The sequence below is a fragment of the Sardina pilchardus genome, chromosome 17, assembly GCF_963854185.1.
Source record: "Sardina pilchardus chromosome 17, fSarPil1.1, whole genome shotgun sequence".
Lineage (NCBI taxonomy): Eukaryota > Metazoa > Chordata > Actinopteri > Clupeiformes > Clupeidae > Sardina > Sardina pilchardus.
Window position 1 is genome coordinate 32,191,396 of NC_085010.1, and position 12,500 is coordinate 32,203,895.

A 12,500-nucleotide genomic window follows, 5' to 3' on the forward strand; every position below is an offset into this window, starting at 1 on the left:
AATGATGGCAGGGATCAGAATAATGAGAGAGAAGAGGAGGGGCAAGGAGGAGGGGAAGAAGGGAGAGAGAGAAGAGAGGAGGGAGAGAGGGAGAAGAGGGGGAAGGAGGAGGGTAAGAGAGGAGGGAGAGAGGAGAGGAGGGAGAGAGGGGGAGATGGAAAGAGGGGAAGGAGGGAGGAGAAAAGAAGTTAGAGAGAGAGAAAAAGAGAAGGAACAAAGGAAGAGGGTGGAAGGGATGTAGTGTGTGTAGTGGTGTGTGTGTGTGTGTGTGTGTGTGTGTATTGAGGAGAGAGGCCAAAAGGGGCATGGGTAGGTGAGTGAGTGTGAAAGTGAGGAATTTACAGCATTCCACCAGTAACATTAACACTCAGCACACACACACACCTGCCTACACACACACACACACACAGGGTTGGATAATACCAGTGAGAAATTCACATCATATGCACTGCAGAGTGCAATTCCTGTATATTTAGTCATCCTCCTAGGAATGTGTGTGTGTGTGTGAATGCGAGAGAGAGGGAAAAGATGTGTGAATATGAGAGAGGCTTCACACTCCTTTATTGAAATGTTTAAAATGATAAAATCACAGCCTCAATTACAGCCTAAAACTAAAACAAAACTAAAACAAAATACACACACACACAGTCTTCATGATGAGTTAAACTCAAGTAGAAGACAAGAGCAGTGCATCTGAGGTCATCTATAAGATGGCCACACTGTGTACATTTATACAACATCTGTCTGACAGTCACAATCACAGCCACATATACCGGTACACACACACACACACACACACACTGAGACTTGTCCCCAGTTCACCCTCCCTCAGACTGCTGGCTCGCTTCCGTACCCCGCTTTTCCTCTACACACACACGATGCAGAGGCGGGTCGGTCCTGCACAGCTGCAGAGCTCCTCAGTAAAAAACGTCAGCTTTACAGTCAGAGCACAAAAATGCATAAGCCCACACACACACACACACACACACACACACACACACACACACACACACACACACACACACACACACACACACACACACACACACACACACACACACACACACACACACACACACACACACACACACACACACACACACACACACACACACACACACACACACACACACACGGAAGGTGGCCGGGGTTTGCAAATGAAGGAAGTGCACATCATTCTCTGCTCTTCCTCTGAGGACAGCAACAATCACTCCGATGGGAGAAAGGAATGGTGCCAGTGACATTGCACTGTGTGTGTGTGTGTGTGTGTGTGTGTGTGTGTGGACTTAAATAGGAAAGAGGAAAAGGGGCCTATGTTCCAGTCACACACCTTTGACTGCAGCCCAAACTCACTTCATACACACATTTTAAAACAACAGGACTTGACCCAAAGCAACCGGAAACATCAAGCTATGCCATGCAGGTGTGTGTGTGTGTGTGTGTGTGTGTGTGTGTAAGATGATTTCAGTGTAAGCAGAGAGGAGTGTGTGATAACCTGTTTATGGGCCATTAGAGTGCTCTGTCTCTCACACACACACACACACACACACACACACACAGTCAGGAGATTGCTGGCTTTGCAGAGGTGACCGATGAGAAGAGGAGGACTGAGAAGTGTGTGTGTGTGTGTGTGTGTGTGCATGCCGGGGGGGGGGGGGGGGAGAGAAGTGGCGGAGAGGATGAGAGAGAGAGAGAGAGAATGAATGAATGAATGGATGGGGAATGGGAGGGGTAGAGAGAGAGGGAGAGAGAGAGGGAAGGGGGAGAGAGAGAGAGAAAAAGAGGGAGAGAGAGAGGGAAGGGGGGAGAGAGAGGGAGAGAAAGAGAAAGAGAGAGAGAGAGAGAGAGAGAGAGAGAGAGAGAGAGAGAGAGAGAGGGGTGAAATGAAGAGAACGGCATGTTGGGAAATCCCCACTCAGCACCAACTGAAGAGAGAAACAGTCTGTGTGCTCTCGGTTCTGATGGCGCACACACACACACACACACACACACACACACACACACACGCACACTCTCTCTCTCTCTCTCTGACACATACTGCTCTTCTTTCATTTTTTCAAAGTTCTGTAGTTTTGTGTGTGTGTGTGTGTGTGTGTGTGTGTGATGGACAGAGGAAAAGGGGGGGCAGTGGAATCTGTCATTCAATGATGTGAAGCTTGAAAAGAGGACAAAGAACAAGCAACAAAACAGCACACACACACACACACACACACACACACACACAATCTCATAGAAACACACACACACCACACACACACAATCTCATAGAAACAAACACACACACACACACACACACACACAAATTCTGAAAAGAAAATAGAATATTATGCGCTGTAGAGAATGTGTATGTGTCTCCTTGGCTGTGTGTGTGTGTGTGTGTGTGTGTGTGTGTATCTCCCTGGCTGTGTGTGTGTGTGTCTTCCTGCCTGGATTCTCTGACCTGTCTGTCTAAGTTTGACCTGATGTGATAACATCAGAACCAGTAGTCAGGGGCAACCCCCTCTGCTCTGTCTCACACACACACACACACACACACACACACACACACACACACACAGAGCCCAGTAGTTCAACACACCAAACCCAGCCTCTGAGAAGATCTCTCTCTCTCTCTCAGCTCTGAGGCTACAGGGTGCAGAATCAGTATCTCTGCAGTGCGCGCGCACACACACACACACAGACACACACAGACACACACAGACACACACAGACACACACAGACACACACAGACACACACACCAAACTTTTAAACACTGTTCCTCTTCATCAGATACACGGAATGTCATTGAATTGCAAATCATTCCTTCACACAACTGACTAAGGATAACTGTGTGTGTGTGTGTGTGTGTGTGTGTGTGTATGTATGTGTGTGTGTGTGGGAACAGCATATGAAAAGACATTAAATCTGCCAAAAACAAAAGCAGTGTGTGTTGAGGGAATATGAGGACACATTAATCAGCACAATGGCTGCTTAGCCCCGCAGTGAGTGTGTGCGTGTGTGTGTGTGTGTGTGTGTGTGTGTGTGTGTGTGTGTGTGTGTGTGTGTGAGAGAGAGAGAGAGAGAGAGAGAAGGGGACATCGATTCCCTTTAAAAGCAAAAAGAGATGATTGCAATGAAGCAAGCCATTCTCCCTCCCCCACGCAGCTTAGCGTACCATTACACACACACACACACACACACACACACACAGGAGCTGTTTGGAGAAAGGCACAGCACACACTCTTAAGTGTGTATGCACTGACCCCGGGGCTGGACCTCCCCACTCCACCAGAGTCACAGAGGTCAAAGGTCACCGCCACAGCTCGTCACCATGGCAACCACTTGCCTCCGCCCCTCACCTCTAACCCCATCACTAATTTCAGTCGCCAAAACCGGGACGGGAGCAAACTGTCGAGGAATCTGCCCACACACACACACACACACACACACACACACACACACACACACTCGTTTGGCTCCAGATGCTCTTTCCTGCTGCCGCGCCCGCACAACACACACATAAACCCGCTCTCTCCCACCCAACGGTGCCATGTGAGCTCACACACACACACACACACACACACGGATTACTCCGCTAGGCTCCATCTTTAGTGCTCATCTGTGCGGTCTCAGACTTTTATGCAATGTAATCTATTATTAATCTACGCTGCACAGGGCCCCACACACACACACACACACACACACACACAGTAATCTGGAGTCGCTGTGCAGTATGCAGGATACTGAACATTCACACCACTTAACAGTCACACACACACACGGCCTAAGTAATCTGGAGTAGCTGTGCAGGACACTGAACATTCACACCACTTAACAGTCACACACACACACACACACACACACACACACACACACACACACACACACACACACACACACACACACACACACACACACACACACACACACACACACACACACACACACACACACACACACACACACACACACACACACACACACACACACACACTGAGGGCGCTGTGTGTGACGGTTGGCTCTGCAGGACTCCTCATGAGAGGGAGAAGCAGCCAAGGTTCACCAACACGCATTTCAAGAAAACACCAGATTAGGTTAAAACTCGCTGAAACAACATCTTGTGATGTGTGTGTCCACATGAGCGTGTGTGTGTGTGTGTGTGTGTGTGTGTGTGTGTGTGTGTGTGTGTGTGTGTGTGTGTGTGTGTGTGTGTGTGTGTGTGTGTGTGTGTGTGTGTCCACATGAGTGTGTGTGTGTGTGTGGTGTTCAGATGCTCTGGGCTGGTAATGAAATGGCTCTGAGCTTGATTTGAGGCAGCCGGACGTATTTACACGGCACCTCGTCTCTCTCTCCCTCCATCCAGCTTTCTCTCTCCTTCTCTTCATCTCTCTTTCCCTCCATCCAGCTCTCTCTCTCTCCTTCCCTTCATCTCTCTCTCCCTCCATCCAGCTCTCTCTCCTTCTCTTCATCTCTCTTTCCCTCTATCCAGCTCTCTCTCTCCGTCTCTCCCTCTCTCCCTGCTTCCATCTGTCTCTCTCTATAACCCTCTCTCCCTCCATATCTCTCTCTTCATACCTCTCTCTCTCCCTCAATCAATCTCTCTCTCCTTCCCTCCATCCCTCTCTCCTTCCCTCCATCCCTCTCTCCCTCCTCCTCCATCTGAGAGGCCCAGTGTTGTGGCTGTTACTCTGTAGACTCGGAGTCTGAATCCTCTGTGTGGTTCTGAAGGTCCAGTTATGTGGCGATGGGTGTCCTGGTTCCTGTGAGAAAGCGGTGTTCCGTCCCTCCTTCTCTCCCTCATCATCCCTCTCTCCCTCCCTCATCATCCCTCTCTCCCTCTGACGGTCAGCTCAGTTCAGCTCAGTTCAGCTCTGTTCAGCTCTGTTCAGCTCTGTTCAGCTCTGTCAGACGTCTCAGACATCTGACCTACTTACACCAGCAACAGCAACACCCCTACAGTTACCAGTAGCAACAGCAACACCCCTACAGTTACCAGTAGCAACAGCAACACCCCTACAGTTACCAGTAGCAACATCAACACCCCTACAGTCACCAGTAGCAACATCAACACCCCTACAGTTACCAGTAGCAACAGCAACACCCCTACAGTTACCAGTAGCAACATCAACACCCCTACAGTTACCAGTAGCAACAGCATCACTCCTACAGTTACCAGTAGCAACAGCAACACCCCTACAGTTACCAGTAGCAACAGCATCACTCCTACAGTTACAAATAGCAACAGCAGCAGGACCAGCAAGTCACTGCAGACTCCCGCCATTAGTGTTCATTAACAGTGTTCACACTGGGCCACACACACACCCTGCAGCTGAGAGAAGAGGAGTCTCTTACCTGCAGCTCACTCACACACACACACACCCTGCAGCTGAGATGAGAGGGACTCTTACCTGCAGCTCACTCACACACACACACACCCTGCAGCTGAGATGAGAGGGACTCTTACCTGCAGCTCACACACACACACACAAACCCCCTGCAGCAGAGTCTCTTACCTGCAGCTCTCTCACACACACACACACACACACTGCAGCTGAGAGAAGAGTAGTCTCTTACCTGCAGCTCACACCAGGCCACCTCGACGGTGGTCACACACACACACACACACACACACACACACACACACACACACACACACACACACACACACACACACACACACACACACACACACACACACACACACACACACACACACACACACACACACACACACACACACACACACACACACACTGCAGCTGAGAGAAGAGTAGTCTCTTACCTGCAGCTCACACCAGGCCACCTCCACGGTGGTCACACACACACACACACACACACCCTGCAGCTGAGAGAAGAGTAGTCTCTTACCTGCAGCTCACACCAGGCCACCTCCACGGTGGACACACACACACACACACACACACTGCAGCTGAGAGAAGAGTAGTCTCTTACCTGCAGCTCACACCAGGCCACCTCCACGGTGGACACACACACACACACACACACACTGCAGCTGAGAGAAGAGTAGTCTCTTACCTGCAGCTCACACCAGGCCACCTCCACGGTGGTCTCGGTGTCCAGGCCCTTGTAGACGGTCTTGAAGGAGCCGCGTCCGATCTCGATGTCGAACTTGAGGAAGCGTCCGTCGGGCGATGTGCCGACGGCTTTGGTCTCCACCTCCTCGTTATCGTCCTGCTGCTTCTTCTCCGCCGCCTCGCGTATCTCCGCCTCCGCCCGAGCCTTCGCCACGCCCCGCTCCTCCTCCTCCTCACTACTCCTCTTCTCCGCGCTCTCCTGCTCCGAGCCCCCCGCCGCCGCTGCAGCCGTCGCCGTCGTCGTCGTCGTCACGGCTACCGCCAGCTCGTCCGTGGTGGCGTCGGCCGACTCCTTGGCCTCGCTCGCGCTCGCTAGACCCACGCCCGCGCCACCCGCCTGCGGAGCTCCAGCGGAACTCTGGGAGTCCAGCCGCCGCGCGTCCAGCTCGCCGCCGGGCCTCTTCTCGCTCGTCGCCGTGACGGCCGTCGTCGACGTCGTCGTCGCCGTCGCCGCGGCCACCGCCGCGTCCTCGGACTGCTCCTCCACGACCAGGTGCGTGGCGGCGCGCGAGGGCTCGGAGGGGGCGTGGCCCGGGGGGGGCGGAGCCTCGTCGGGCGGGGAGGCCAGGATGCAGGCGGCGGTGGAGTCGCAGATGACGCTGCGGCGGAAGAAGCGGTGCTGCTCCGTCTTGTCGCGCTCCATCGTGTGACGCCTCCGCCGCACCCCCGGCTCAGACCCCACCTTCTCGCCGACCCGCGAGTCCGACCCGGTGGTGCCGTTCACCGGCCGCTGCGGCGGGGGGGGCGGGGCCAGGAACGTCGTCACCTCTTTACTGTTGCTGCCGTTTTCCGACATCTTTCCTCAAACCGTTGTTTGTGTGTATCAAGCGCACACAGAATGCAGTACAAATAAATTAGAACAAACACACCCCAAACGTAACACACCCCAACTCAGCAAAGCTCACGGCAGAGATGGAGCAACTCCGTACGCGCCGCACACACTCCAGGATGCTGAGCAGTAACCACGGAGACCGACTCCGGCTCATGTGAGGAGAGCAACCTGCTGTGGGATGCTCTGGCGAGAGAGCCGCGTGAGCCGCGTTAACAGCTACAGTTCCTGGCGCTGCGGACGCAACAGCAGTGAGGCCCGGGGCCCGTGAGGGGGGGGACTCGCTTGTAGATGGAGAAGAAGTGCACGGAGTCACAAACTCGCCAGCACGGGAGGAGAGACGGCGAGACGGTCACATCCGCTCCATCCATCATGCACGTTCCCCCGGACAGCCGTCATTGAACATACGGGAGGAACGGGAGGAACGGGAGAGCGGCAGGGTCGTCCGGTCCTGTCCGATACGGACCGCTACTGAGCCGGGGAGAGCCTGGCAGAGAGACCCGATGCCAGGGCCAAGCACACTAGAGAGAAGAGACGAGAGTTCGTTTTAAAACACGACAAGACTCTCGGACTCGCTGTCAGGAAGATGTAAAGATGGTGGTTATAGTGATTCAGTTCACAGCTAAGAAATGAAAACAGTGAGAAGTTTAACCACACGGCAAAAGCTCGTTAGTTGTCAGTCAATATGTTAGACCACTATGAACATCTGACCTCGCATTTAAGTCTGACGCCAACCCCCACTTCTGACTAAAGGCTGAAACAATGAAGCACTTTTATTACTCATTTGGAAACATTGTCACTGTCAACAGTCAATACTCGTTATTTTCATACAGGAGCTGCGCAGCGCGGCTCGGCAGGACACTGCCGATCAACCAGCTCTTCCGAGTCACCACTTTCTTTTCGCAATGTTAACGTCAATTTTAGCGCTTTCAGGAAAACCGTCAACAAGTTAACATGCGAGCTAGGACAGATGCCCGTCCGTTACTAACTATTTAGTCAGCTGTACAACATTACCAGCAGCGAACAGACGCGTTAAAACAGAACTAACATTATCGACATGGGTTAGCTTGCCATCTCAATACTTGCCATCGTTAACCGGTTAACTGTACATACCTCGAGCCATAGCAGGAGCCTCGGAGTTCATAACGTATTCCGAGCTAGCGATATCTGCCTATGAAACTAGACGTTAATAACTACTTCCCTTTGGTATAAAACAACCACGAGTGATAAGACATCAACATTATCTTGAACGCTATTCCGAAGGGGTTGTCAGCCCAACGTAATTTATCAAGTTAGCCAAATGTATATCTGATACAAAATGTTTCTACAAAACGGAGCTGTCAAACAAGCGATAACTAACGTTAGCTAACATTAGCGGATTTATCTGACGTTCTTCGATGTCTCAAACAGTCACTACATCGTCTCGGAGTTTAACACTGAATATGTCGCTGAAAGTTATAAGTTCACTTAACAAAAGTTGAGAACCTAAAAAGTTCCTTGACGTTAAAACGTTCAACGTAGCTAACGTTAGCTTCCTCGGCAACTAAAGAAGACTAGCAAATGCCGGGAAATCAGAAAAGAACGCTGCGGATGAATATCATAAAGCCCCGAGTTCCACAGCGATATCGCGCTAGCAGCTCGGCTACATTTGGATTAGCGCCAAAAGCTCCCCATCTCGCTGTAACGTCAAATCAACTTTGTTAAATGCAGTCGAAACAGCTATAAACGAGCATCTTCGTCGACTTAACACAAATCATCATCGTGCCACCAACATGATCGACAATTGCAGCGTATCATAATTTGAGCTTGGTGAAGAACTAACGTTAGGCAGTTCGTTACAAATCATATCATAAGTAGGCGAACCAGTCCACCAACCAATAATCTTCCCAAAGAGGCTGTATTGATACAAAGTAACCGTGGTTTAGTCACAATCAATGGTTGCAACGTTGTGAATTAAACATTGCAGCAAGATCCGCCCGCTGCTCCAACAAAGTTCTGTAATTTACTAAAACTTCAGCACGGATACCACCATGCACACGGAAATCAAGTAAGCGTCTAAAAACGCTTACACAAATTATTTCACAGCTGGTTTTAAGCATGAACTTAGTGGAATGTTTAACTCACAGTAGACTAGGCTACTTCCATTCTGAAACCAGCTGATTATTCCAACCAACAACTTAGTCGGCTATCCAGTGACATCGACAAAAGTAGGTTATACATACAAGTTACCTTTCGTATGTAGGCTATAAATCCATTCTTCGCTGTCAACAAAGCGAGTGAAGTCGACCTGATTGTCAGAGGGAGTGTGTATTCCGAAATAAAATAATTCTAATAAAGTCCAAAATGGCTTTAAAAGCACACACTCTACAAAGCCACGAGCCCCATAGTGACAGTGTGGTTTGGCAGTCTGAAGAGTCTGAAGATTTTAATAGATTACTTTCCAAAACATCATTAACAGTTTTAAGCAAATTTCCGATAACGATAATTAGCCGAAGTAGAAAAATGATTTCCTCTATCTTGACACTAATATCCTATTCTGACCACTTCCAGTCTCCTCTGCCTCAAGTTCAATGTTTCCTTCCAGTAGTCGAGTTCGTTTCACACGACCGATGCAGTACAAGAAAATGACTGCAGTCCGCTGGCTCGTTGAAGTAAGTCCGAAATGGAAAAACGTTTCAATCCAGCAGCCGACTTTCCTCCGTTCTCGAGCAGAAAAGTGAGCCCCGTAGAGCTGAGCCTCTATCTCACGGTTGGTTAGCTCCAGCGCTCAAGTAGTCACTCCTCCGAGTGAGCGAGCGAGCGAGCGAGATTCCAGCTCGTCACGGCGAAGACGGACTATCTGGCGAATACTGACAGTGCAAGTACCAGCCCGCGCCTGGGGGGGTCGCCTGCATCCACGCTGCAGTCCCACTCGACTGGAGGCTAGCCGCCTAGCCTGTGCTAGCATCAACGCAGACTGCCAAACGCAAGTGGTAGACAGTGGGCTGGCGACACACACACACACACACACACACACACACACACACACACACACACACACACACACAAGGATGTAAAAGAGACGTATGTGCTTTAAGTATACAGACAACCACTGCGCCGATATGGCTGTACAAAACCTGTTGACAGGAACTAGTACGATAGTGAGAAAACTAATTTTTGAGTTAACGACACGCATGTAAGATCTAACATGATAGAGTACATGTGTCACACAGAGCTGACAGATTCAGTAACTACTCGTCTTCAACACCAAGACAAAGTCTGAGGCTGCAGCATTTTTTTCAGACACCACCACCTGTTATTGTGTTAAATAAGGAGACGAGAACATATTTCTGTAACGTACATCCGCAAACGGCAGCGCAGCGTGTCACAGCTCACAGACACCGGTAGATTACACTCATGGCGAGTTGAAACTCTCACAGATCATTTAACGCTCGCCCAACAATGGGGCAGTTCAAAGTCATGGTCAGTTACTTCCATTGGAAAACTACCGAGAAACATGAACCTTCAGTTGAAAATCTCAGCTTACATGACAACCAACAGAGCGATGGAGTTTACAGTAGAATTTATGCTATGTCACATTTAGCTGCAGTATGTGGCGTTTTTACCTCCAGATATCAACTCCCCCTTCTGCGAGGCACTTCCAGATGTGTCCACTGCGCATGTTCAATCGAAGAATGACCTCATCACAGACCTCATCAACGGTGTAGTCCTCTGTGGATGGTGCCGATACTAGAAAAAATACTTTATTCTGATCGTCGTAACGTCTCGCCCGTGCTTGACAGGGGGAGGTTACTGTGCAACAGAGTCATTATCTCGTTCTTAGTGTTGATTGTTTGTAACAACAGAACTTAATGTAACGATCTTTCTGTCGCGTTTCACTACAGTTCCCAGAATAGCTGCGAGAAGTGGGATAGGCTACGGGTTGCATCTCATGATGCGTGTACTGCTGGATGTTGCGTTGCGTATGTGTGTGCAATGTTTGGCTCATGGGGTTCGGCCCGGTTTGACCCGTCTCGTCTCGTCTGGATGAATGAGAATCATTGGATAGCGCATCGCAGCGGCTCAAGCAGAGCAGGCTATAGTCACCATAGGAATGGGACGCATTCATTCATATTGTGCCTGAGGGGTAGCTGCTATTCTGCAGTGGGCGTGAGGTGAGGTGATATGAGGTGAGGCTGGCGACTTCTCAATGAATTGTAGCTGAATGTGTGACATTTTGTTAAAGAGAAAACGACCGTGAGAATGAGCTACTGCCCCCCCCCCCCCCCCCCCACACACACACACACACACACACACACACACTCAGAAGAGTAGTGAACGCCATGGGTAATGACATCACCAGTTCATTTATTGATTTGGTGAGATGTGCAAACAAATGAATCACTCAATGATTACAGAGAAATGTTCTCTGTAATCACAAGCAACAGCACAGGTAGGCTGCATAAATAACTAACTGGGTTATATGCCCCCCTGGCACTGGGTTATATGCCCTGCACTGGGTTAAATGCCCCCCTGGCACTGGGTTAAATGCCCCCCTGGCACTGGGTTATATGCCCTGGGTTATGTGCCCCATCTAGTCAAAATATATCTATGGGTACAAGCAGGTTACAACATCTAGTCAATATGGGTACAAGCAAGTTACAACATCTAGTCAATATATATATCTATGGGTACAAGCAAGTTACAACATAGTCAATATATATATCTATGGGTACAAGCAAGTTACAACGTCTAGTCAATATATATATCTATGGGTACAAGCAAGTTACAACATCTAGTCGATATACATATCTATGGGTACAAGCAAGTTACAACATCTAGTCAATATATATCTATGAGTGCAAGCAAGTTACAACATAAACTGTTCATGTTTTGACACAGTACAACCATGTCACGGTGGAATTGAGGACACCAATAAAATCATATTTAAACGTTATGATCGTCATTTCCGTGAAGTGCACAGAGGTTAGCGTTTGATATGAGACGACACTATTCTGTTAAAATGTGCACACTATGCCAGTAAGCACACAGGGCACATAGGGTGCTGCACGAAAGTGTACTCACGGAAGTAGTCGGTTTGAGACAGAGTTCTGGTCTTGTTACGGTCAAACTCGATACCCGACCCAATGGCCAATATGGCTGCCGAGTGACAGACACCTGTGATGATGAACACACACACACACAGGTCTGTGATGATGAACACACATACACACACACACCTGTGATGATGAACACACACACACACACACACTTGTGATGCACGGTAGCCATTATGCACCAGACACACACACACCAGCTAGAGGTGGAGAGTGAGAGTACACACACACACACACACACACACCAGCTTGAGGTTGAGAGTGAGGGAATTCACACACACACACACACACACACACACACATGAGAGTGAGGGAATTCACACACACACACACACACACACACCAACATGAGGTGGACAGTGAATAAATGAGCCTATCACACTGAAGAATGATTAGGGGGCTAGACTGAACGAGCCAATCACACCGAAGAATGATTAGGGGGCCAGACTGAACGAGCCAATCACACCGAAGAATGATTAGGGGGCCAGACTGAATGAGC

The 12,500-nt window shown here is 49.7% G+C and overlaps 1 protein-coding gene across 1 annotated transcript in view; it reads right to left on the reverse strand.

Moving 5' to 3' along the window:
- The window catches only part of wnk1b (WNK lysine deficient protein kinase 1b), a gene marked incomplete in the record, with an annotated part of 113,102 nt that extends 103,403 nt beyond the window's left edge, over positions 1-9,699 (reverse strand). The window contains 2 exon segments of the mRNA XM_062518228.1: positions 6,018-7,426; positions 9,135-9,699. Of these exon segments, the coding sequence (XP_062374212.1) occupies positions 6,018-6,872 (855 nt within the window).
- Positions 9,700-12,500: the final 2,801 nt, after the last annotated feature.